This window comes from Fukomys damarensis, unplaced genomic scaffold, assembly GCF_012274545.1.
Source record: "Fukomys damarensis isolate Sample0158 unplaced genomic scaffold, DMR_v1.0_HiC HiC_scaffold_25, whole genome shotgun sequence".
NCBI classification, from domain to species: Eukaryota; Metazoa; Chordata; class Mammalia; order Rodentia; family Bathyergidae; genus Fukomys; species Fukomys damarensis.
In genome coordinates, this window is record NW_022900937.1 from 22,797,763 (window position 1) to 22,821,993 (window position 24,231).

Sequence of the window (24,231 nt, forward strand, 5' to 3'; positions counted from 1 at the left end):
AGAGATTGAGTTGAAGAGGTAGGCAGAAGGGGCTCAAATGACAGCACTCCAAAATAATTAAGAGCATTAGCCGCTAGATAACGCGTGTGAACTCTGACACTACTGGTACACTGAAACTTCCATTTACTCAGGTCTGCTGTTACTCTGGTACCAGTGAAGAAAGTGTTAGGGGTAAAAGTAAAGAGTAAGAGAAAAGCTGTTAGGAAGCTATTGCAGTAGTCCAGATAAAGCATAAAGAAATGGCATGTGCTGTTGCCTCATGAAGGAGTGTGATATCCCCTTTTGCCGCTCACTCTTAGTCTTTCTTAGGTGGAAGCTTTTGTCCAGGTCGTGTATTAGATATCAGATGCAGTAAAATGAGAGTTTATCTCTGTTGCATACAGGAAAGAACTGCCACCACTTCTGCTTGCCTCTCATATCCAGCTCTCCAGCCTCTACTCTACAGTGACTGCCCCACCAAATGCTTGACCCAGTAGCTCAGCACTGTAATAATAGTGTTAGGGGAAACCTTACTCTTAACATGAATCATGTGCTTAATATTATTGGTTTTCATATTATCTTTCCCAAAGATAAAAAATGTTATTTTTTCAAAGGTTGCTGTGTACAATTTAAGTTGTCCTTAAAGGTATGCTTACCTTTTTCTCAGAAATTAAGGATAAAAGTGATTGAACCAAATGTAGAAGAATAAGCTATTAAGCTCTTCTAAATCAGCCCTAGATTTAGCACTGTGCATAGATATAGTCTATAAAATCATAGAATCAAAACTGGAAGGTCAGTGAATCCAGTGTTGCCAAAGGGATTGCCACAATGAGTGTGAGCTTAGATTAGATCAAAAATTTATAACCCAAGTGGTGGTATGTGAGAATCACTTTGGGAAATTTTTTAAAAATACAGTTTCACAGGGCTGGGGATTTAGCTCAGTGGTTTTGCCACCTGCCTTGAAGGCACAAGGTCCTAATTTTGATCCCCAGTACCAAAAAGAAAAGAAAAGAAAAAAAAAAAACAGTTTCACAGACCATACTTCCTGGGTAGAATCTTCCATAACATCTCACACTGGTAAGATGCCCTTCTTAAATACTTTCTGTAACCAAAGACTCATTACTTGGCACAGCAGCACATATCATTATTATACTGCTCTAATTGTTACATAAGAGGGAGAGAGTAGCTACAAGGAAAGACAGCAGATAACCTTAGTTTTATGGGATTTGCTGTATTTCATAATATGAGCATACATGAGTTGGGAAGAAAAGAAATATATTTCAAGAAATAGAAGGCAAAAGACTCAACTACGTTACCAAAGGCCTTGATTAAAAAAAAGTCTGGACCTCATCATATAAGCAATGGAAGAACAATAACAGAAGGAAGAAGGAAATCTGAATTTCTTTGAGGTCCTAAGTAGTCTGACCTCTGTATACTTCTCTGGCCTCATCTGCATCGTTTTTGCCTCATTCCCTTCCTTAAATTACCTCTCTCTGTGTTTAAGCAACTCTGGCTGCCTTTTTTGGCCTCAGGGTCCTTCCATAGCTGTTCCCACCTCCTGGAGTGTTTACATCCCTCAGATCTTTATATGATTGGATCTTTCTTGTCATTCAAATATCAGCTCAACTATCATCTTCTCAGAAGTTTTTTCTTTTTAAAAAATTATCAATACACTGAAACAGATTAAAGAAAATCAAACTTAGGATCCCGGTTGAGTGTACTGTGGGACTTTCCTAAATGGCTTGCCTCCTTAGTACTATGCACAGGACTCAAAAGTAGAGGAACTGGGCATGGTGGTGCATGCTTGTAATCTAAACACAGGAGGCTGAAGCAAGAAGATTGCTCTGTGTTCAAGATCAGCCTGGGCTACATGGTGAGTTCAAGGCCAGCCTGAACTATGTTACAAGACCCTGTCTCAAAAATACAAAAATAAATAAATAAAAAGAAATTATAGAAATATGCAAGTTTAGCCTCCAGGCAACTTCTCTAAAATTATGCGAAGTGTCTGTACACATGGACAGAGCCCTGTGCTCCCCTATTTCTCTTGGACAGAACCAGGGAGAGTGACCTCCTGAGAGTATCCATTCTAGATTCAGAAAAGTTTTTTCACCATTCAGTCTAGTCATCCAGTCACTCTATCCATCCCCTCATTTTTTCTGTAGCGCTCATTATTCACTAGTAATACCTTACTTGTCTATTGTTTACCCCAGCCCTGCCTCCAACATTCATATCTTTGTTGTTGACCATTTAATCCTTGGAGCATACTTAGAACAATGGCTGGCACATAATACATAGTATTAATGTGTATGTTCAGACTTATTTCTTTCCTGAAATTGAGAAAGAAAATTTCCTCTGCAAGCTGTATTTTTATTTAAAAAAAAAAAAAAAAAAGATGTGTCCTCCCGCCTCCACCCCTGCTCCCTGACACACACCCCCACCCCACCGCCATACTGGGGATTGAACTCAGGACCTTACACGTGGAAGACAGGAGTGGCACCATTGAGCTAAAACCCTGGCCCCAGAGAGGTGTTTTTTCAAGTAAGTTTCATAATCTTAGACATTTACATGTTAGAGAAACTCTTGTATGTGTATACACTTTTAAAATGGTTTTTAAAGCCAAAAAAACAAAAAGATTTAGAAGTGACATATTTTCAAGATGAGTTTGTACATCCTATAAATTACCAGAGAAGCAAAACTATTTATTTATCCAAGTATATATCCAAACACTTGAATGTTCTTAAATGCTCAATACATTTGAAGAAACTTTTATTGAATACCATCTTTGAGCAATTCTCTGTGGCGAGCCTGGCATACAGAGCAGACTCAGCTCTCTAGGAGGTCGTAATGTATAGGAGATAGCCATATTCATTTGGCACTTTAAACTGCACGGTAATGAGTACCATAAAGGAAGCTTGTCTAAAGTATATTGTAATGGTTCTGCGACCTAATTGAATGCATTTGTAATCCTCTAACAAACTAATAGTTGAACCATTTTCCTTGTGCAGGCAGCAACAGCCCCCATGGGAGCCCCTCTCCTCTAGACAGCAATATCCTGCTGGTCATCATTGTTTCTGTTGGCGTCATCACCATTGTGGTGGTCGTAATCATTGCTGTCTTTTGTACCCGGCGTACCACCTCTCACCAGAAAAAGTAAGGATCCCCAGATATAGTCCATAGATTTTGTGATTTTTTTTTTTTGCTTTTGTGTGACTTAGAGTGGTAAAAAGAATTACATAGACTACATCAGAAGCAATTTTAAATACAAGTACATTCATACACTGTTTCAGTCAATGAGCATGTCTTAGTCACATTTATGTCACTGGAACAAAATATCTGATACTTGCAACTTAAAGGAGAGGTTTATTTGGCTCATGATTTCAGAGGGTTCAGTCCATATGGGGGCTGGATTTAAGGCAGAAACAGCATTGGCAGAGGGCCTGGTAGATGAAAGTTGTTCAATCCATGGCAGACAGGAAACAGCAGTGGAGAAGTGCCAGTGGAAGAGGATCCAGGGACCGATTATAGAACCCAAAGTCATGCCCCCGTGACACACCCAGCACAACCAGAAGAGTGCCTTATTACAATCTCCTAGGCAGCTTTCAAACTAATCAAGTGGACAGTACAGCTTAACTGTCACAGAAGGTCCCATAAGATTATAGTGGAGCTGAAAAATTCCTGTACTAGTAAACATACAAATGAAGAAGAGGAAGAGAAAAAGAAACTACAGGAGAATAAAAGCCATAAGAGACTTTACAATAAAAGTTTAACAAAAGCTTTCACATACCTCAACAAGTTGCTTAAAAAGTCTGAAGCTGAGCATGGTGGTATAATCCTAGCACTGAGGCTTAGGCAAGAGGACTGCAAAGTTAAGCCCAGCCTGGGCGATTTAGCAATAGCAAGAGTCCTTATCTAAAAAACAATTGTGTTAAAAAGGCTAGGATGTAGCTTAGTGTAAAGGCACTAGATTTAGTCCTCTCTATCCCCAAAGTTTGAAAATAACCCCAAAACTGAAAGGGTTTCATTAACAGAGGAATGTTCATGGTGCATTATCTGCTTACAAGCAAATCTGTGAAGAGAAGCAGACAAACCAAGCAAACCATAACAACATAACTCTGAAAGGTGACACCTGCTCAAGAAGAGCCTCGGCCAGGGCATCAGGAGGAATTAATTCCAAAGAAGACTTTATCACAGGTGACAGCTTTGTGTGTGTCAGAGAAGATCTTTTAAACTTAAGACAGTCCTTGATCCTAGATCATATTTAACTCATTTCTGGCCAGCAAGACAGTAGTGATAACAAAACTACTTTATAGTATCCTGAAAGATTGTAAGATGGATGATTGCTCTGTGAAAGAGAAAGAAATTCATGTCTGTGCTTGTGACTATCTTTCATACTTGGTCTACCTGTCAAGAATGCATTTATTTAGTGGTGATAAATTTGCTTATTTTCAGTATATTGGGTATGTACAACCTGCCTTATAATTACTGCTGGTAATGACTTTGTTATCTTCTGTAGGTTGTGTGATGTTTTAAAATCTCTGCTCAAATAAAACAGCTTTCCACAGCTTGCATTATATCACTCTTCAGGATCATACTTGGTCTACCTGTCAAGAATGCATTTATTTAGTGGTGATAAATTTGCTTATTTTCAGTATATTGGGTATGTACAACCTGCCTTATAATTACTGCTGGTAATGACTTTGTTATCTTCTGTAGGTTGTGTGATGTTTTAAAATCTCTGCTCAAATAAAACAGCTTTCCACAGCTTGCATTATATCACTCTTCAGGAATGCATTTATTTAGTGGTGATAAATTTGCTTATTTTCAGTATATTGGGTATGTACAACCTGCCTTATAATTACTGCTGGTAATGACTTTGTTATCTTCTGTAGGTTGTGTGATGTTTTAAAATCTCTGCTAATAAATCTTTTTTTTTTTTTTTTTTTTTTCCTGCTACTGGGGGTCAAACTCAGGAACTTGCACTTGTGAGGCAGGTGGTGGCACCATTGAGCTAAATCCCTGGCCCTGTCTGCTTTTGATTATGGAAAATGGTTTCCCTTAAAAGCCTCAAAGATTACATTTTTTTTCCTACTCTAGAACTTATTTTTGCAAGCCTCTTTATTCGGCATTTCACATTTGTCTGTCTTTATAAATTTGCTTTTAGATCTGTTTTAGAAATCTTGAGATCTTTATTTAATAGAATCCAAAAACCAAAATGACAGACTTCTTTAATGCCATGGGAGATTTAAGATTCAAAGTAAGTGGAGGGGAGGGGGCGACGTGGAGATGGGGGTGGCGGCTGCAGGAAGCAGACTGCACTCTCTTTGTGGGCAACTTTGAAACTAAAGTGACAGAGGAGCTGCTTTTTGAGCCTTTCCACAAGACTGGGCCAGTAATAAAGGTGAAAATTCCAAAAGATAAGGAGGATAAACCAAAGCAATTTGTGTTTGTCAATTTTAAACATGAAGTATCTATTCCTTATGCAATAAATCTACTTAATGGGATCAGACTTTTTGGAAGGCCCATCAAAATTCAGTTTAGATCAGGAAGTAGTCATGTCTCACAGGATGTCAGTTTATCATAACCCCAGCATCATGTTGGAAATTCACACTCTACCTCCACATCTCCTAGCAGATATGAAAGGACTGGGGATAAGATGACACCATGACCACAGATAATTCAGAGATCATTCTCTTCTCCAGAAAATTACCAGAGACAAGCAGTGACGAGTGATGTTTTAAGACAGATACCATATGGTAGGAAATTTGGTTCTCCACATGTGGATCAGTCAGGATTTTCACCATCAGTTCAATCACATAATCATCTTATAACCAGTCTTCAAGCTCCCAGTGGCACCAGAACACACCATCACAGCGTAAAATCTGACAATTCTCGTCCCTACCTAGCAGACAGACATTATAGCTGAGAAAAGCGTTATACTGATCATGAGTCTGACCACCATTACAGAGAAGCAGAGAAGATTTCCTCTATGAAGATAGGAATCAGATGGCTAGAGCCATGATGATGATAAAAGAAGGAACAGTAAGTAGAGATAGAAAATGGTGCTCATCTTGACACTAGCAAATATTAAAAAGGACATTGTTTATAGGGCCATTTTAGGCTCTTTTGACTAAGTTGAGCTGAAAATATTTTGAAAAATTGTATAGAAAAGCTTTTCCAGTTGCCACATTTGTTTTTTGAAAAAGCTATTGCTACAGTTTTAATACAGAAATGAGAAGAACTGTTGTTCCAGTTTTATTTCATTAATAACTTTTCACCAGCTTCAGAAGGGTGGATTTTATACCGGGCATGATTAAAAAAAAAAAACATAAAGTTTAAATTTTGGAAAAAAAATTTATAGTAAAAGATATATCTCTAATGCCATAATGACATTGTGTCTTTTACTGTAACAAGTTTTAATAATCTAAACATTCCCATATACTTTGATCAGATCTCATAGATGGTTGAATTATAAAGCAAGTATTTTAATTTCTAAGTGAATTCAGCTTTGGTGTATATAATAGGAAGTCCATATTGATAGCTGTCAGCTAATCACATGGCTATCTGTATTTTGTTAATAAATAAGAAAATATAATTTTTGAGTGATTTTTTTTTTTAAGTTTCAGAAAGTTATTGTTTGTTAGAGGATAAATCATTTTGGTTAATGGAGAATTTAAATGTAAGTTCTGTGAGATGCCCTTTGTAACTACCCTGTATAAGTATAAATCTACATATACTATTTCATTCTAAAATTTTAGAAATTTTTTATGAAATCATATTTGATATATGACTGGTCACTCAGGAAGTTAAAGTATCTATGTGAAATATCTATATTTTTACATGGAAAATTACAGTATTAATGTAAATTCACTTTTTCTGGAAGAACAAAAATATTAATGCGTACTCATAAAATAGTAAAATGTTTTACTGAAAGTATTCTTTTTGGGAAAAAAGGCTCATGAAGTCTTTATATGCTGCCTCTCTCACTCAAATGTCAGAAATTTTAATATTTTCTAAGTTCCTAAGATCTGTACCAAGGACACATTTTATTACAGAGTACAAGTTAAAAATCTTTAAACTTTTTATGTAACAAGATGCTATTTCCCTTTCATTGCAAAATTGTTTATAAAATTCATTCCTTGAAAATTTTGGATCCTTTTTTAATACTAATCAGCATTTGTACTGTTAATTGTACTGTTACTTCTTAATATATTAAAAACATAAAAAGGAAAAAAATATAGTTCAAAGTAAGTAATAAAGGAGGTATTCTGCAGATTGACTAGGAAAATGAGTTGAGAATGGTTCTGTATTCCTGTTTTTGACTCTTTAACCCCTCCAGATTTGGGTTCCTTTGTTTAAAATGGTGTCTTAAATCTTCACAGATGTTTGCTCTTCTTTTTCTACAGTGAGCTGCTTTACAAGTGTTCTGTCAGCAACTGGAAAATATAAATGAGCTTTTCTCACTGCTTTTCTTCCTAATACAGGAAATTCCTCCCATTTAGATAGTAGTTTATTTATAGCATTTTACAACCTCAAAGTAAATAGAGAATTTGTCATTCTTGTTTCTTCAGCACATTCATTTGTCTCCTCACTTTCTACAGAATACCCAGGCTTCTCCTTCTTGAAGAAGATAGAGGCTATCAGATGATGTATTCGTTTTTGTGTTGCTGTGTCAAAATGCCCAAGGCTAGGTATTTTAGAAAGTAAAGAGGTTTATTTGGCTTATGATTGTAGTGACTGGAGAGTCCAAATAATATGGTACTAGTGCCTTGTGACGACCACCAGTCACCGCACAGCAGAGAATCAGAAAGAGAACCAGCCATGTAAAAAAGAGGGACTCGGAAGGAGGTGCTAGGCTCCCTAGGAAATGTGGTTCTCTTGAGAACCAGCCTTACCCTGCAAGAATTCCCTTAATCTCTTCTTAGGGACCTCCCACTCCACCCTACCTCTTTAAGGTTCCACCACCTCTTGTCACCATTAATATCAGCAGATAAGAACTACCTCAGAGTGAAACCATCTAATCTAAAACCTTTCTGCATTGGTTAAAATTGTTTCTCCCCCTTTTAAGTGTACTTCATCCTGTTTAGAGCCTGCTCTAGACCTCACTGTCTCCTGTCTTTCTAAGACTTGATAACTTCTGTTGTCCCTGTCTCCAGTAAAGCTGATCTCTCACTCCCTGTTGGGTTTGTCCTTTCAACGTTAAAGTTTGCTTAAACTTCCATCTTAAAATATAATTACAGTCCTAACCCTTCTTCTACTACATGGTTATTACCACCAGGTGTTTACAAACGCCTGTCTTCCCTTTTCTCCAGAATTCCTTGAATACAGTCATCTTTCAGAATCTGTAGGGATTTGGTTCCATAGCTTCTCCATGGGTACCAAAATTCAAGGATGCTCAAAGTGTTGTATAAAATGCCTTAGTATTTACTTACATCTAAGCTATACATACTCTCCTTTATATTATAAATTATCTCTAGATCATTTATACAGATTGAGTATCCCTTATCCTAAGTGCTTGATATATCAAATCTCTTTCTCTGCTCGAACAGAATAATTTCATAGCATTACATCACTTTCTAAGAGAATGAAGGCTTTCTTTAAGTGCTTCCTGACCACTTTTCTAGATTAGAACATTTTCATAGTTCACCAGTTGAATGCTCATAAATCAAAAATTTCAGATTTCAGAACATTTTGGATTTCATATTTTTAGATTAGGATATAAGACCAAATATTACTCATGTGATAATAGTTCCATAAGCTTATACCAGTGAATGATGGCATAGTCATCTCAGTCTGTATAAGTACACTCTGATATTCTTAAAATAAAATTGCTTAACAATGCATTTCTCAGGATATTCCCATTATTCAACATGAAACTGCAATGAAATGCTATATAAATAGTTGTTATACTATGTAGTTTATAGAGAATAATGACAAAAGTCTATACATGTTTAGTGTAGTTTCTTAGAAGATACTTTCAATTGTATAGTTGATTAAATCTGAGGATATGGCATCTACAGATACAAAGCACCAGCTGTACTTGTTTATACTCACTGTCCCTCCCTTCAATGCCTATTCATATTTCAGTTTTTCTAATTCTGCCCGTTTCACCAAAATTGCTTTTTCTGGGTTACTAGTAGTAACCTCCTTATTGCTCAAGACAAAGAATGCTTTTCAGTCTACTTCCTTCTTGACGCCTACTCTTCCTTGTATGCCATGACAACATACTTTAAATGTCACATCTTTCTCCATGCTATCTTGGGCCCAGCCGTTAAACTAATGGACACACTATCTCCATTCTGGTACTTAATAATCCTAGTTTGGGTTACTGTCTTAGTTACTTTTCTCATTGCAAAGATAAAATATCCAGCATCCAAAGTTAAAGGAGGAAAGGTTTATTTAGCTCACAGTTTGTAGAGGTCACCTGGCTCCAAGGCTGGGTGACATGGTAGAGGGCCATCACAGAGGAGAAACACTTTATGGCAGGCAGAAGGCAGCAACAGCAGCAGCCCTGTTTCTGTCCCTCGTATTCCATCTCACACCCAGGGTAGGGTACCCTTAATCCCAGCATCACACACCCTAGATCAGCCACTTCCAAGAAGCCTCACCTATGACCACATGAGGCTTTGAGGGGAACATCTAAATGCAAGCCATAAGAGTTACTTAAAAAATGGTTCCCTCTTTCCTTTATAAGGCATAGATTCTACCTCTGCTTCATTGTTGTATTTCTACTTAACAGTTCTTTCTCTGTGAATTGGAAACTTATAGAGGAGCCTTCTGCTTTAGAGGTTGATTTTATTTTATTTTTCTCATTGAGTTTATTGGTATGCGTTAGGTATACAGTATAGTTACATTCATCATTGGGATCTTGTACCTTTATATGACAGGTCTTGGTTCTCATTTTTTTAGAGATTGATTTTAAAATGCCACCTTTTAACATTCAATAAAAGTATTCCCAAGGCAATATACCCTAATATAGTCTCTGAATGTATGTGTACTAGGTAGAGATATGAGGTGTTTACTCTTTTTAAAAATAAACTTCTAGCCTCTGAGTTTTGTTTTAGTTCCCATCTTTGCTTGAAGCATCTATTAGGAGGTCAGTTTTTAATTAATTACTTAAGCCTTTTGACAAATATGTTAAAAGAATTTACTTTTTAAAGCTCCTTTTAATTTGGTGCCTAGGAAACGAGCTGCCTGCAAATCAGTGAATGGCTCCCACAAATATAAAGGGAACTCCAAAGATGTCAAACCTCCAGATCTCTGGATCCATCATGAGAGACTAGAGCTGAAACCCATTGACAAGTCTCCTGACCCAAACCCCATTATGACTGATACTCCCATTCCTCGCAACTCTCAAGACATCACGCCAGTGGACAATTCCATGGACAGCAATATCCATCAAAGGCGGAACTCATACAGAGGTACCATTCTCAATGCAGTTGTTTTTCCAAATGTAGGAAGACTATTTCCATTTCCAGTTTGTAAAATTGCCTTAATTTGGTGATTCCTATAAGAGGTTAGGTTTAAGGAAACATGTTACAAGGTTTGGTCAACATTTGATGAAGAACTGTTACTTTGTGACAGGGGAGAGATTCTGTGCCCATAAGGGACTGTAGATCTTTTTTTAAGTCTCTCATCAGGTTTCTCTAAAGTATTTGAGTTACCTAGCACATGACCATGCATTGCATTCTGTCCCTTCCATTGGACTCCAGCTATCCTCATGATATTCGGGTCATTCTTGGCTGGATGTTTTTACAAACACCACACCGAACCTTAGCAGGCAGCGTGATGTCACCCACTCTGTCAGTGCTCTCTTCTTGTGCTGCTCCAGTGCAGACGTGCCTGGTCTCTATTGCATCATTTGTGAGTCCTGAATCTTCTCCTAGAAATATTTTACTGCTGAGGCTACTCAGTGGCTTATGGCACACACTTACAGCTAACTTCTATATTTGATATCTAGGACATGAATCAGAGGACAGCATGTCTACACTGGCTGGAAGGCGGGGGATGAGACCAAAAATGATGATGCCCTTTGACTCTCAGCCACCCCAGCGTACGTATAAGTTTCTCTTTTTCTCCATTGTTGTCCCATCATGGTAGGGCAGAGCTGTGGATGATCTCTGACTTCACACAATTCTAACACAAGACAATCTACCAAAGCTATGATACCTTGAAGGAAGAAATATCAAACAGCTGCTGTATTTTGCAGTATTGCTCTGGAGACTGGCATCTTGAAGTTATGAGTAAATAAACTAAAAGGCTGATTTCTTCAGTCTCCCCAGAATGGGAAAGCATCATTTTCCTCTGAAAGTGGCTGCCAGGTATCACAAGCATTCCTTAGGCTTCCTGACACATGGTGGTTGTTGAAGAGCCCCTGTGGAGCTTTTATTTTTTTTTTAATTAGTGGACTTTTTTTTTTTAAGGAGTTATTTTAGGGTTAGTTTAGCATGGATTTTTGAAACTCATTTGATTCAACCTTCTTTCCCTGCACTCCACAGTACTGGAAATCAAGCCCAGAGCTACTCTGCTGCTGAGCTACATCTCCAGTCCTTTGTAATTTTTATTTTGAGACAAGGTCTCTCTAGAGTTGCCCAAGCAGAGGTCAAATTTTTGATGCTCTTGCCTCCGACTCCCTCATTATTGGTGTATGCCACTGTACCTGTCTTTCGAAACTCATTTTAATAAGCTTAAAAGTTGCTGAACCTCCTTTTTCAAAATACACAAGTAAAAATCAAACAGTAATGCTACAGACCAATTCTTTTTTTTTGAACTACTATATCCTCTCCTGGTCTCAGTTTTCAAGTTAAGATACCTTTCAGACTAGCTGACACTGTGGGGCTATTCATTGAGGGAGTGCTCAACCATCTCTCTGCTAAAAGATGATGAGCTTTAAATAGCCATGAATGCCCTTTCACATACAGAGGTGCACTATGGCATCCTCCACCTGGGAAAGTTCCTCTCTCCCTCTCTTTTCTGGTATAAACTGCAAATATGCAGATGTGTGCACCCCCCTCCATGCCCCAGGCTCACAGTACACAAATGTGGTAGATATTAAATTATAAAAAATCAGCTTTAGGGGCTGGGGATGTAGCTCAGTGGCCCCCACGCTTGCCTCACATGTGCAAGATCCTGAGTCCAATCCCTGGTACCAAAAAAAAAATCAGCTTTGGAAGAAAAAGGCTCTATTCTTCAGATTTATGGCATTGAATGTATAATGGATAAGTAACTTATGCTTAGGGTCTGTGATAGAAAAGCCTGGACTTGGAAGTATGCAGGAAGAAACCAGGGTTTTCCTCTTGTCCGGGTGTCCTGCATAGTGGCCCCAGGTTTAAAGTTACACTTGTCCAGAAAGAGTAAGCTAGTCCATTCTGTTTTTAACTCACAAGAGGATGCTAGTTTGACTGCTTATTCTGTTTGTTTTGTATAAGATCTCAATTCCTACCTGAACAAGCTTATTTTTAAAACTTAAACTAACTGTCTCTGTTTCTTTTAAAAGTATTAAGGGAAAAAGATATGTGATGCCAGTTGCCATCATTCTTTTTTTTTCTCTGTTTTTTGATGGTGGGAAGGAGCATGCAGGAATATCCAGTATGTAATTTGTACTTCAACAATTAGGGATCAGATAGAATATTTTAAATTCAAGAATCCGAAACGAGGTTAAATGTTAAAACAGACACATTTGTGCCCAGACATACTTGTGGATTTTAAGTTTTGAGAGCTCCTTTTAAAAATCCATATAACTAATATATTTTTTAAGAAGCTGGGTTTCCATGAGTTCTGACTTGAGGCTGGAGCCATGCACTCATTATCCACCTATACTGGTCTGAAAAAGCAGGCCAGTGCTAGGCAGGACTTGGCTGGCATCAGAATGGTGTCCAGTCCTCATAGAACTATTTGAGTTCAGATTCAGCTAACAGCTGTTGCTGCCTACTGTAGTATAGATAGGTGCTGTTCATGGTTCATTGTTATTATTTGGCAATGCCTTAAAAAATAAAAAAGTCCATTCTGTTTTTTTTTTTTTTTGTGAAAGTCCACTATACTTCACATGCCTTCAGATTGTGCTTTCTGGACCAAAATCAGGAGGTTTATTCCCTCACCTCAGCCTGAATTTTGAAAAAGGCTGATTCTTCAGCATCTCACTTCTAAAAACTATTAGAGCCCTCTTCAACTATCTCTTCTGGATTATTTGGTTTATTTCCGTAGACCTCCTGGAGCCTTCTGGTTTCTAAGAACAACTCAGAAGAAAAAGCCAGCCCTCATTCTGTTGCCCAGGCCTTGAGCAAGGGAGGAGCAGTTGGCTGTTCCACTTGCTTGTTTGCTTGCGGCTAGGACAGAAGATAGCTAAAGAATAAATGGGTCCATTTCTTTTTCTAGGATTTCTCTTCACCAAATGGTTAATGGTCCCACAAAGATCTAGAAATCCTTGGTGACAGAAGACGTTTTAACCAGCTCCAAAGGGCTAAATTTTACTATAAAGTTAATGAAGTCCTTGCTGGCAGGGGGTGGGGGATTCCCTGTATCTACCTTGCCTATTTGGTGAGGGAGTTTAGAGCTGGTGATCTTAATCTCAAACATTCAATTTCTGCAACTGTTTTAAGAAAATTTTATTCCCAAACTAGCCTTCTGATTTTTCTTTCTTTGTTTACATCTCTGAAGTTGAACATGAAGCCTCATTAAAAAGGCTTCATAGAAAGTTGTATGTAGAATCTCAGTGTGGAACTAAGTGCAATAAATTGAATCCTTTAGGAAAGATGCATTTGTATTTTAAAATGCTGATGGGTATGATTGAAGAAATGGTTTCATAAGCCTATAGTCCATGCTTTTAGTACTAAATTGGAACATCAAAGTCAATTTGATTTGCATTCCTTCTAAAATACAAAAACTAAGCCAGGGATTTAACTCAGTGACACCATGCCTGCCTCTCATGCGCAAGGTCCTGAGTTTGATCCCCGCTATGGGGCCAGGGTGGGGAGAGAGATATGAAAACTAGTTAAACAGATGCTCCTGTATTAATGCCATTTCGTGCCTCTTTAAGCATGTAAGAAAAGAGAATGAATTAGGGCTGTACTCAAGGTGAAGGAAAAGGGACTGTAGTACCTTCAGCAACCCCCCCTTCCCCTAAAATCCCTAAACCACTATTTACTTATGGATTTGCAATTTTTGTTATATTCAAATAGATATTTTTAATAACTAATGCAGTCTATGTTTATAATAGAAAACTTGGAAAATATTGATAAAAATATTTTTTAAATTCTGACCACTCTTCCTGCATCATTGCTTTCGTTGTTAACATGTTAGTACATATTCCTTGGGGCTTTTTTCTATACATACACAGATGACCACAAAGGAGTGCATTCATTTGTTAAAACAAAGGTAAAAATCATTAGCCGATTGTCCAAATCTAGCTATCTGCAATAAAAAGCCAAGGCTGTATGTGTGGTGGGGAGGGGGTGACTGGCTCTTAAACTGTGATTTGTGTGTGTCTGTACAAGCATGTTAAGCATTTCTCTGTCTTGTGTTCATCCACAGCTGTGATTAGTGCCCATCCCATCCATTCCCTCGATAACCCTCACCATCATTTCCACTCCAGCAGCCTCGCTTCTCCAGCTCGCAGTCATCTCTACCACCCGGGCAGCCCATGGCCCATTGGCACATCCATGTCCCTTTCAGACAGGGCCAATTCCACAGGTGAGAGATGAGGCTCGAGCCCAAGTGGAAAAAAAGAGTTGGCAAGCAGAATGGGGAAGGACTTGCCCTACTTAGAAATTTTCAGTGTTGTGTATTTATTGTAACGTTGTTATGATGGACTCAAATTTGTTTCTGTGAAATCTAGCCCATTTTTCTCCCTAAGTTTTGCTCAGTGAAGAATTTCATTTTAGTAAAAAATAATAATAAATCCTGTAAGGCTCTCTTATTCTGTAAAACTGATATCATAATTAGTCCTTTTTCTAACTTTGATTTTTTTTTGTAATCATCCAGTTTGGAAGGAAACGCGTTCTGGGTAGTTTTCTGATGCAAGTGGTTGCCTTTGCCTTGCAGTCACCCTAACACTGGAGAAGTACATCAGGCAGCCATTAGGTTCAGGTTGCTCTCCATGAACCAAAGTAGAAAATATCCAGGGGCAGTGGAGTCACCAGCCGCATCAAGGTTTTGTCTCTGGTAACCCTCAGATTGCCCAATGGATCATGCAAATTAGGAAGGAATGCCCATCCTAAAAAACAAAATTAGCATAATAATTTGCAGTGTAGCTAAAGAAATACATTGCCAAATAACGTTAGTTTGAAAATCTTAACATTATCAAACAGTTTTAAGAAGGAAATAAGGTAAAGGGACAGAAAACAATAAATATCATTGTTCCTCATAATTACAAGTTAATTTCCATCTTTCACTTATAAACTGCAAATCTAGTAGCTTTTTATGGATATGGCATACTATTTTTTCCATCACTGGAACATTCCCTGTTAATAGTTATATATTGGGCCGGGGATTTAGCTCAGTGGCTCTCCTGCCTGCCTCACACGCACAAGGTCCTGAGTTTGATCCCTGGTACCAAAAAAAAAAAAAAGGTTATTTATATTACTGGTAGACCTAAGTTTTGATGGTTCTAGAAAATGAGGAAATCTCAAGTGAGCTCCAGTTAAAAGAACTTTATGTGTAGAAGTTTGAATTGCCAATAACATCCCTCTCTTCTTAAGTTTTCATCATTCATAAATATACCCAAAAGATCAAATGAAGATCGAAGCTTTATTAAGGGATGCCTAAAAACTCAACATTTTCTGCTCCAAAAACTGTTACCTGGTTTGATGAATGCTGCTTGAACCCATGTCTAAACTCAGCCTTACTGCTAACTCCCTTCAAATCCAGGTTTGGGGTTCTACTTTAAGGGAAACATAGTCTCCAAGATAGACAATTACTCCAGCCAGCTGCATAGAGAACCAAAGTCTGCCTCCTGGACATAATCTCAAATAGAGCAAAGTACCAGACAGCCCTCTAGACTTGTTCTTGGAAAGTTTTTTTGCCCAACTGTGCTTCTCCATTTTGAAGGCCAAGGAATCGCACACACTAGAATGTGGGTCTGCCTCAGTGGATGGCAGTCTCCCAGTCATATTAGCCCCCTTCCCTGACTCCTCCTTGGCTAGGAAGGGCTTAGGCACTGAAGAGAGGCATGGCACCAACCTCCATCCAAAAGGTCTAATATTGGTGAAAGTTCCCCTCTGTATGGACTGATGCAGAAAGTAAAAAGAGGAAAAACAATGGTTTGTATCACCAAAGGATTCCTTGCTTTAATGACCAGAGGAGAATAAAAGAAGGTAAAACTGATACATTCACTGACGATTGATTTGAAAAGTGTCTAAAAGTGGTCCAGGTCAAGCCCTTGTGTCTCTAGAGCTCAGTGACTTCACAGCCCTGGATATGAGGACTGAGTAGGATTTGAGCTAGCCAGGCAGTCCCCATTCTGGGGGCATTTACTGTGTCACCACCACTTAACAGAGGAAGAGAACTTGTCACTTGTCTAAACACTTGACCACTGTGAACTTTGTGTGTCTTAAATTCTTGAGAGGTAAGTGAGGAATTAGGCCTCTTGCCAAAGTCGAAGTTTTAGTCACAGCCTATTGTCTGAGTAGGTAGTGCTACAGTGTCAGGAAGCAGCCCTCACAGAAAAGGCATCATGCCTGGTGCCTCCTGGAATTGAATAAGGCAGCCCTGGTCAGTGGCAGCAGCCAGGGCTCTGATCCGTGCAGGTGATTCATTGTTCTCTTTCATGTTTCCCACCATCTCTTAAAGGCATCTGAGGCAGTCAGGGTAAGCCTGTGTGCTCAGAGCTGTCCCACCATGTCTGCCTGAGGTGTTTATGACTCGAACCCACTCTCATCTCCCCTACCCTGCTTCCTTCCTAACCAGCTCCCCACTCAGGCCAGGGTCACACAGACGATGGTCAGCTTGAGTAAGCTAAGTGCCAGGCTCAGCCAAACCTTTAGAGGGTGAGAAGTGACCTAGGCCCAGAGGGTTATTATTACAGCCAGACCCACTTAGAAGGGCATGTTGGTCCCTCATCACTGGGGCCCTATGGCCTTTAAGTTAAGGAGATAGTGCTCATGGCCAGGCTCCTCAGAACCCAAGGGAACAGGTTCATTGCTCCCTCACAAGGGAAGCAGGTGGGTTTCTGCAGATTGCTCATGAAGCATTACTTGTAAGGCTGAGGACTCCATGAGTCAGAAGAGACCTTCAGACTGCTTGGTGTGCAGCCTGTTGCATGCCTCTGTTCCAGAGTGTGGTAGTTTGCCCCACTTAAGCTGTTAAGATCTTCCTTGGAGAGTCCCCCCACCAGTGACCTTAGTGCTGCTTCTGCCCTGCAGTGGGGAGACTTGCAGGGAGAGGCAGTAACTATGTGATCCCTCTGAGCATGGGTGTGGGAGTCAGTGCACAAGGATTTATATTCCGTCCTGCTGGTTCTATGTCCATGGGTAACTTGCTTACTTCCTTTGCCAGTGCCTTCTGAGTTACTCTGAGGAGTAAATGACCTGATGAACGTAAAGCACTGAGCTACAGCCTGGTATAGAGAAAACACTTTAGTAATCTGCAAAGAAAAGAACCTTTTCAGTTGTTCAGGCACTGTGTCCAACTCTTCGTACATCTCATTTAATCTTCAGTGGATTATGTGTTGTTCTCCATTTTGTAGATTAAGATATTAAAACTCAGAGGCTTGAACTTTGCCAAGTTCACCCAGCTAGTGTACCGAGACTGGAGTGTGGGTGTGTCTGATTCCAGAGCCAGTGCTCTTCCTGCCCATCATACTGCCTTCAGGACAGCTAATTGTTACCAAGGTCTTCCTGAGTCTTTCCCCAGGCTCACCTCCATGTACTTTTGTCTGGGCCACGTTGCCCTTCATTTGACATGATCTTAGAGCTGTTTGCAAACCTCTTGCATGGCTGTCTAGTCCTCTCTTGAGCTGTGAGTCTTTTGCTCTGGGAAGGCTGAAACCAGTCACAGTCCCCAGTGGGTATATAGGACCTATGACATTGGCCTCCCCTGTGGTAACCACCAGGTCTTCCCAGCAGAGCTGACTCCTGTCAGTACTCAGCCAGCCTTGGTGACCAGACATCCCTGTCTGTGAAAGGTTAGTCAGTGAGTAAAATTTTACTTTTTCTTTTATATTCATTTATTTATAACTTATTAGACAGTAGTCTCAGGAATATTTGTATGTGCTCCATAAGTACTGAAGAAAACTTTAAATCTGTAAAATTGTGGCCACTTGCCTATGTAGTTGAAAATATTGAAACAGCTAGTTGAGGATTGTTTGAGACTCAGTCTGTTCTTAATCCTTGGTAGTAGTGGGTAGTCCATGTTCCCTTGGGGTAGTACTGATCCCAACTGATTTAAGAAACCCCTAGAAGTAGCCAAAAGTCTGCATATTTTTAATTATAAAAGAAATACTAACATTTAAGCTTTCTTGCTGTAGAATCCATTCGAAATACCCCCAGCACTGACACCATGCCAGCCTCCTCATCTCAAACATGCTGTACTGACCATCAGGATCCTGAAGGTGCTACCAGCTCCTCCTACTTGGCCAGCTCCCAAGAGGAAGATGTGGGCCAGAGTCTTCCCACAGCCCACGTTCGCCCTTCGCACCCATTAAAGAGCTTCGCGGTGCCAGCAATCCCGCCCCCCGGACCTCCCACTTATGATCCTGCGCTGCCAAGCACACCGTTACTATCCCAGCAAGGTGAGTGAGGACAGCAGGACCACTAGAGGGACCCTTTGGTTCAGGCTTGGAACAGAAGTCACACCACTTGTTTGATGAATAAGAAAGCAAATGTCTTTTGTGCTTTTCCAGCAGTTAGAGTAGCAGTGTGTCATTGTCCCATACAATGACTACATGGGCTCTCCTCCTTTGGGAATACATCTGGGGGGAGCAAGGAATGATCTTTTGAATTATGCTTTGTAAAATGGAGTGGCATGGGAGTGGGCAACAGATGTGGTCTGCCCAGCGCCCTGGAATCACTTCACTCCACAAGATGCCTGCCAGCTAAAGAAGGGTCAGGGAAGCCAGGACTTAAACCAGAAGGAGTCTTGGAATGGACGAAGAATGCTGCCGGAGGGAATTCACTTGGGACCACTGACCATAGTTTCTTTTTTCCCTACTCTTTGATATCATTGTCTCTTGTGATGGTTTGTTTCAAATTAAATCTGCAGTTCTCAAATTTTTTAGTCTCAGGACCTCTTTATATCTTAAAAGCTACCAAGAACACAAAAGAGCTTTTTTTCTCATGGATTATGCTTGCCAGCATTTGCTGTATTAGAAATAAAATTTAGAAACTTTTAAAACATTTCATTAGTTTATTTAAAATAGCAGTAATATATCATGTAAGATAAATAGCATATTTTATGAAAAATAGCTTTTTCAAAAAATACAGTGAGAAGAGTTATATTTTCTAAATATCTTTAGAGCCTGACTTAATAGAAGACAGCTGGAGTCTTCTCATATCTGCTTCTGCACTCAGGCTATTGCAATATGTTGTTTTGGTTGAAATACAAGAAAATCTGGCCTCCCGGATACATAGTTGGCAAAAGGAAGAGTATTTTTATAACTTTTTGAGATATTTGTGGATATTCTTTTTATTGTTGTTACTATAGCAAAACTCAACAAGTTGTCATTTCCTAAAGCTTTATTGGTGGTGTGGAATCTGAAACCATACCGTGAACACCTCATTAGAATGCCATTAGAATCCTTTGTTCTATCTTGCATTTTTAATGTATAGTACTGAAATAAACCACACATTAATTATTTGGAAAATCTTGGTTCACTAACTTATGCAAATCCTTCAATTATTGATGCATTTCATTATTAAGTATCTAAAAGCATATTCATTAAAATCAAAGAATATTAGTATTAAGCTGTCAGCACCAGGATATTCTAGTTTTTCAAGATTATGGTTTTCAGTTAAAAACTAAATTTTATCATTGACAATAAATACTGTCCATTATTTTCCTTCTATTGGTAGGCTTACTCAATGTCTAGAAAATGTCTGAAGGGCCCATTTGTTGGTCTTTGAAAGAAGTGTTCTGAATCTGTCTGTCACCAGTCCCTTTCTTTAAGATAACATTATACTTGGTAACACGTTTTCTGCATTCTTTCCGTTTTGTCAATGCAGTATTTAAAAGATGTGAAGTCAGGGTCAGGGATTTAGCTCAGTAGCATCGCACCTGCCTCACAAGCGCAAGTTCCTGAGTTCAATCTCCAGTATGGGGGTGTGTGTGTGTGTGTGTGTGAGAAATCAAACGTCAAGCTGTAACATAATAAAGAATTTTTACTAATTAAGGGGGGTCCTAAGTGAAGCAGGTTTTGTAATTGCAAGTCCTTCTCAGTTTGGTGCCTCTACCTTAATTTGTGCCAAGTCTCTAAGGAGTTTTGCGTACTTTTGCTTTTGTACCTGTGGTGCAGAGGTAACAACAGATGCTCTTTGTGGAGTCTTGACCTCCCAGACATTCTGCAGGGAGTCCTTGGACCAGTACACTTTGTGAACCACCAGGCTGGGTTGTTAGTTTTCTCAAGCCAGTGGACTGTTTTCTCTGCCTTCGTGAATGCCACACTGCTGCCCTTCCATCTTGTTCCCATCGCATTTCAGAGCAGGATCTCTGTACTGGGCCTGTGTGCATCCTTTATCCTGAAGCATCCTTTGGAGCTTGGGTGCCTTCATAAGGTCTGAGGTGCAGCCTTAGCCACCACCTGACATGCCCTTTCTGCCTCAGCTCTGAACCATCACCTTCACTCAGTGAAGACAGCCTCCATCGGGACTTTAGGAAGGAGCCGGCCTCCTATGCCAGTGGTTGTTCCCAGTGCCCCTGAAGTGCAGGAGACCACGAGGATGCTGGAAGACTCTGAGAGTGTAAGTTCACAAGGCCATCAGGCCAACTATAATGTGTAGGCCCATGTCCCAGGGTCTGGAAGCATGCTGATGAAGCTGATAGTATATGCATCCCCAGGCCTCAACACTCAGAGGGGTGAGGCAGATGTGTTTTGAGCATGTCCTCTGAACTAGACACATTCTGAAGGATTCTTTCTTCTGCCTATTCTGGTGTGCCTTCACTTAGCTTATCACATCAGACCAGCCTCCCTCTCAGTTTCTTCCCTTCTTTCTGCTCCTTCTTGCTTTGAACTATGTACATTTTTCTACCCCTCAGTTCTGCTCTGTGAGTTTTTCCAAGCAGGATGCTGGAGAAGATACTTGAGAGGTCCCTCTATAAACAAATTTGCCTGGCCCCTCCCTGATCTTTTACTCTGAACTCCCCATAAGTATGTTTGCCTCTGCATTTCTAGGTACAAGACTCTCTAAAAGGAAAGCTTGGGCCCAGAGAAACAAGGAGATACTAACTCTTAACTGTGGCAGAGACCTAGAAGGGGCAAGTGACCAGGCTTGTAGCTTGTGAGGTCCTTGTGACCTGGGCAGTGTTGGGAGAAAGGCATTTTGTATGTTAGATAAAGACATCTCAGTATCCTTGAGCACATCTTGCTACCTGTGACTCTTCTAAGCCAACCTGAGTCTCTCTAGACCATTCTCTGGGCTTTTCCTTCCTAGACAGCTTCACTGGTCACGCCCAGTAACTGTATTCTCCTGTCCACAGAGTTATGAACCAGATGAGCTGACCAAAGAGATGGCCCACCTGGAAGGACTAATGAAGGACCTAAATGCCATCACAACAGCATGACGACCTTCACCAAGACACAGCTCCAAGCCTGAGTCTACAAGTCTTGGAACTTAGCCTTGAAAGCAAGGAATTGTACAGAGTATGAGAGGACAGCATTTGAGAACACAGTGAGCCAGCAAACCAGCCAGCACCTCTGCGTGAGGCTGACTCCAGGCACAGCCACCTGCCTTCTGGTCAGCCTGGAAGACGCCTGTGTCGAGGCCGCTTCCCTTTGCCTGCTGATAGCCTGCAGGACTGGGCATCATGGGCCAAAATTCTGTGTCCAGGAAAGAGGCGAGAAGTGCAACCTGCGTTTCACTTTGTTGTCAGGCTGTGTCTTTGTGCTGCGACTGCATCACCTTTATGGAGTATAGACATTGGCATTTATGTACAATTTTATTTGTGTCCTATTTTATTTTACCCTAAAAAAAAAACAACAAAAAAAAAACTATCAAAAACCAAGGAAGTCCATGGTGTTCTCCACAAGTGGTTGACATTTGGCTGCTTGTTCTAAACGCATATGGAAAGTCATTGACAGTGTGGGTTGTTCCAGAGGTTGGCTTGTTTTTGGTTTTGTTTTTATGTTTAATTCTGAGATGTTGCATCCTCTACCAGCTGTTAATCCATCACTTTGAGGGGGAGGAAATACTGCGTTGCTGTTTGTAAGCTTTTTTTATTATTTTTTTATTATAATTATTAAAGGCCTGACTTTCTCCTCTCATCACTGTGAGATTACAGATCTATTTGAATGAAATGTAACGTTGAAAAGACTTGTTTGTTGCTTTCTGTGCAGATTCAGTATTGGGGTGGGGGTTGGGGGTTGGGAAAAGGAAACGGAGGGGCTGCTGAGGTCCTGTGAATGTTTCAGTCATTGTACTTTCTTCCAGAAGCCTGCAGAGAATGGAAGCATCTTTATTGTCCTTTCCTGGCATGTCCATCTTAATTGTCACTGCATTGTGACTGGAGTTCCGTTTGAGTCTGGTTAAAAATTCTTCTGTGCAATAGGTGGGTTTGAGGATGTAGCCCCCTGAGTCCTGGTCATATCCTGATAGTAATGTCTGTTCTGAGGACCCTGGGCTGTGTTTCTAGTTGCAGGAGGATGCTGAGTACAGCACGAGCCTGGCTCTGTTCCTGGAAGTCAGAAAGCACACTCTTCCTTGCTGCTGGCAGTCATTGCCTTTGGGGAGGTGGGAGATCCAGTAAGGAGCTTTGTGTCCTCGGGCAGGCTGGCTCTCACTTCCACATTGCAGAGTCCCGTCAGAAGAAGCATATGAAAGATGAGGCAAGGTGGGGGCTATAGCACCCATGAGGCTTCCCCACATATTTCTGAACATAGTTCTTCAAGTGTCAGGGGACAGGCAGCAGAGGGCCTGCAGAGGCAGCTGCCCCTCCCTCCCACAGCTCAGTCAAACCCCAGGTAGAATGAGGCAGCAAGAAGTTTGAGGTATGCTGAGGGCTCAGCCACACACAACAAGCCCTTGCCTTTGCAGAGTTCTTGTGGGTTTTTGTTTTGTTCTATTTTGTTTTGAAAAGGTAAGGAGCTAAGATGTATGATTGTTTTTTTATTTTTAATATTAAGACAATGTATTGAAAAATAAAAGATTGACCCTCAAGTGTCCTACTCCCCAGGAGACAGTGTGGGGCAGTGAAGAGATAAAAGGGTCTGGGTTCTTAGCTAACCAGCAGGTGTTCCCACCTACTTGTCCATGTGTGCCCCCCACTCCTTCGCAGGTCCCCCCGCAGGCTGTGGGCAGGCCATCGGCCTCTGAACATGAGTCATTTGCCCCTCCTTGTGTCTTAGCACACATTTGCTGTTCTGCAAGATGGACGCTTGCATTGACGATTGGGGGGCAACAAAAAGTGCAGTGTTAGAACTGCTGCCATGCTAGCCGGTTGCACCATGGTGCCAGGCAGGGTTCTGGAAACCCTGTGCATATCATCTGATCCTAAAAAGCAGTCAAAGCATCTTGGCCAGCAGGAGGGCTAGAAACTGTCTTCCCTTTTGCCCAAAGAACATGCTCGGTATTTAGGGCATTCCTCCGGGAACCCCGACACTTCTGTTACCTCAGGGCCTTGGTACCTGGATACTGCCGCAGAATTGGGGTGGGTTAGGGGAGGGACCTATTTTTAAATAAAAAGACTATTCAAAGTTGGGATTTTTTAAAAATTAAGAAAAGGGAAAGCTATTCTGTATTGCACCTTTTCACAGTTTAATACATTTTCCTGTGATTTTTGAAACTAAACCATTGTGTGTCGTGTTATGTCCTAGTTGAGCTGTTGCTCAGCAGCTTCCTTCGGGAAGATATGGAACAACTGTGTCTGTTGCCTTGTTGCCTGCTGGAGGGGGCCTGGAGGACTGCTGGGACTGGGTTCTGTACACACTTGTTGGGCCTTTGCTGTAGTTGATGCTGTAAACTCTATGGCTTTTTAAAAATCATGTTTTTATTTAGTATTGGAAATCCAATACACTTTTTTAATCCAATCAAATTCTGGTCTGGTCAAAGAGTTATTTTCCTTTGTCCTTAAAACAACTTTAGGACCCACTGTTTCCCAATCTCTAATTGATTT

General features: G+C 40.3%; 1 protein-coding gene and 1 pseudogene across 1 annotated transcript in view; both read left to right on the forward strand.

Moving 5' to 3' along the window:
- Positions 1-24,118, forward strand: part of Neo1 (neogenin 1) — a 194,275-nt gene extending 170,157 nt beyond the window's left edge. Inside the window, exons 23-29 of the mRNA XM_010627935.3 lie at positions 2,985-3,129; positions 10,159-10,397; positions 10,937-11,029; positions 14,506-14,664; positions 18,437-18,700; positions 20,728-20,864; positions 21,601-24,118. Of these exons, the coding sequence (XP_010626237.1) occupies positions 2,985-3,129; positions 10,159-10,397; positions 10,937-11,029; positions 14,506-14,664; positions 18,437-18,700; positions 20,728-20,864; positions 21,601-21,684 (1,121 nt within the window). The 3' untranslated portion in view covers positions 21,685-24,118. The remainder of the gene's footprint in view (positions 1-2,984; positions 3,130-10,158; positions 10,398-10,936; positions 11,030-14,505; positions 14,665-18,436; positions 18,701-20,727; positions 20,865-21,600) is intronic.
- Positions 5,149-6,175, forward strand: LOC104864253 (annotated as a pseudogene).
- Positions 24,119-24,231: the final 113 nt, after the last annotated feature.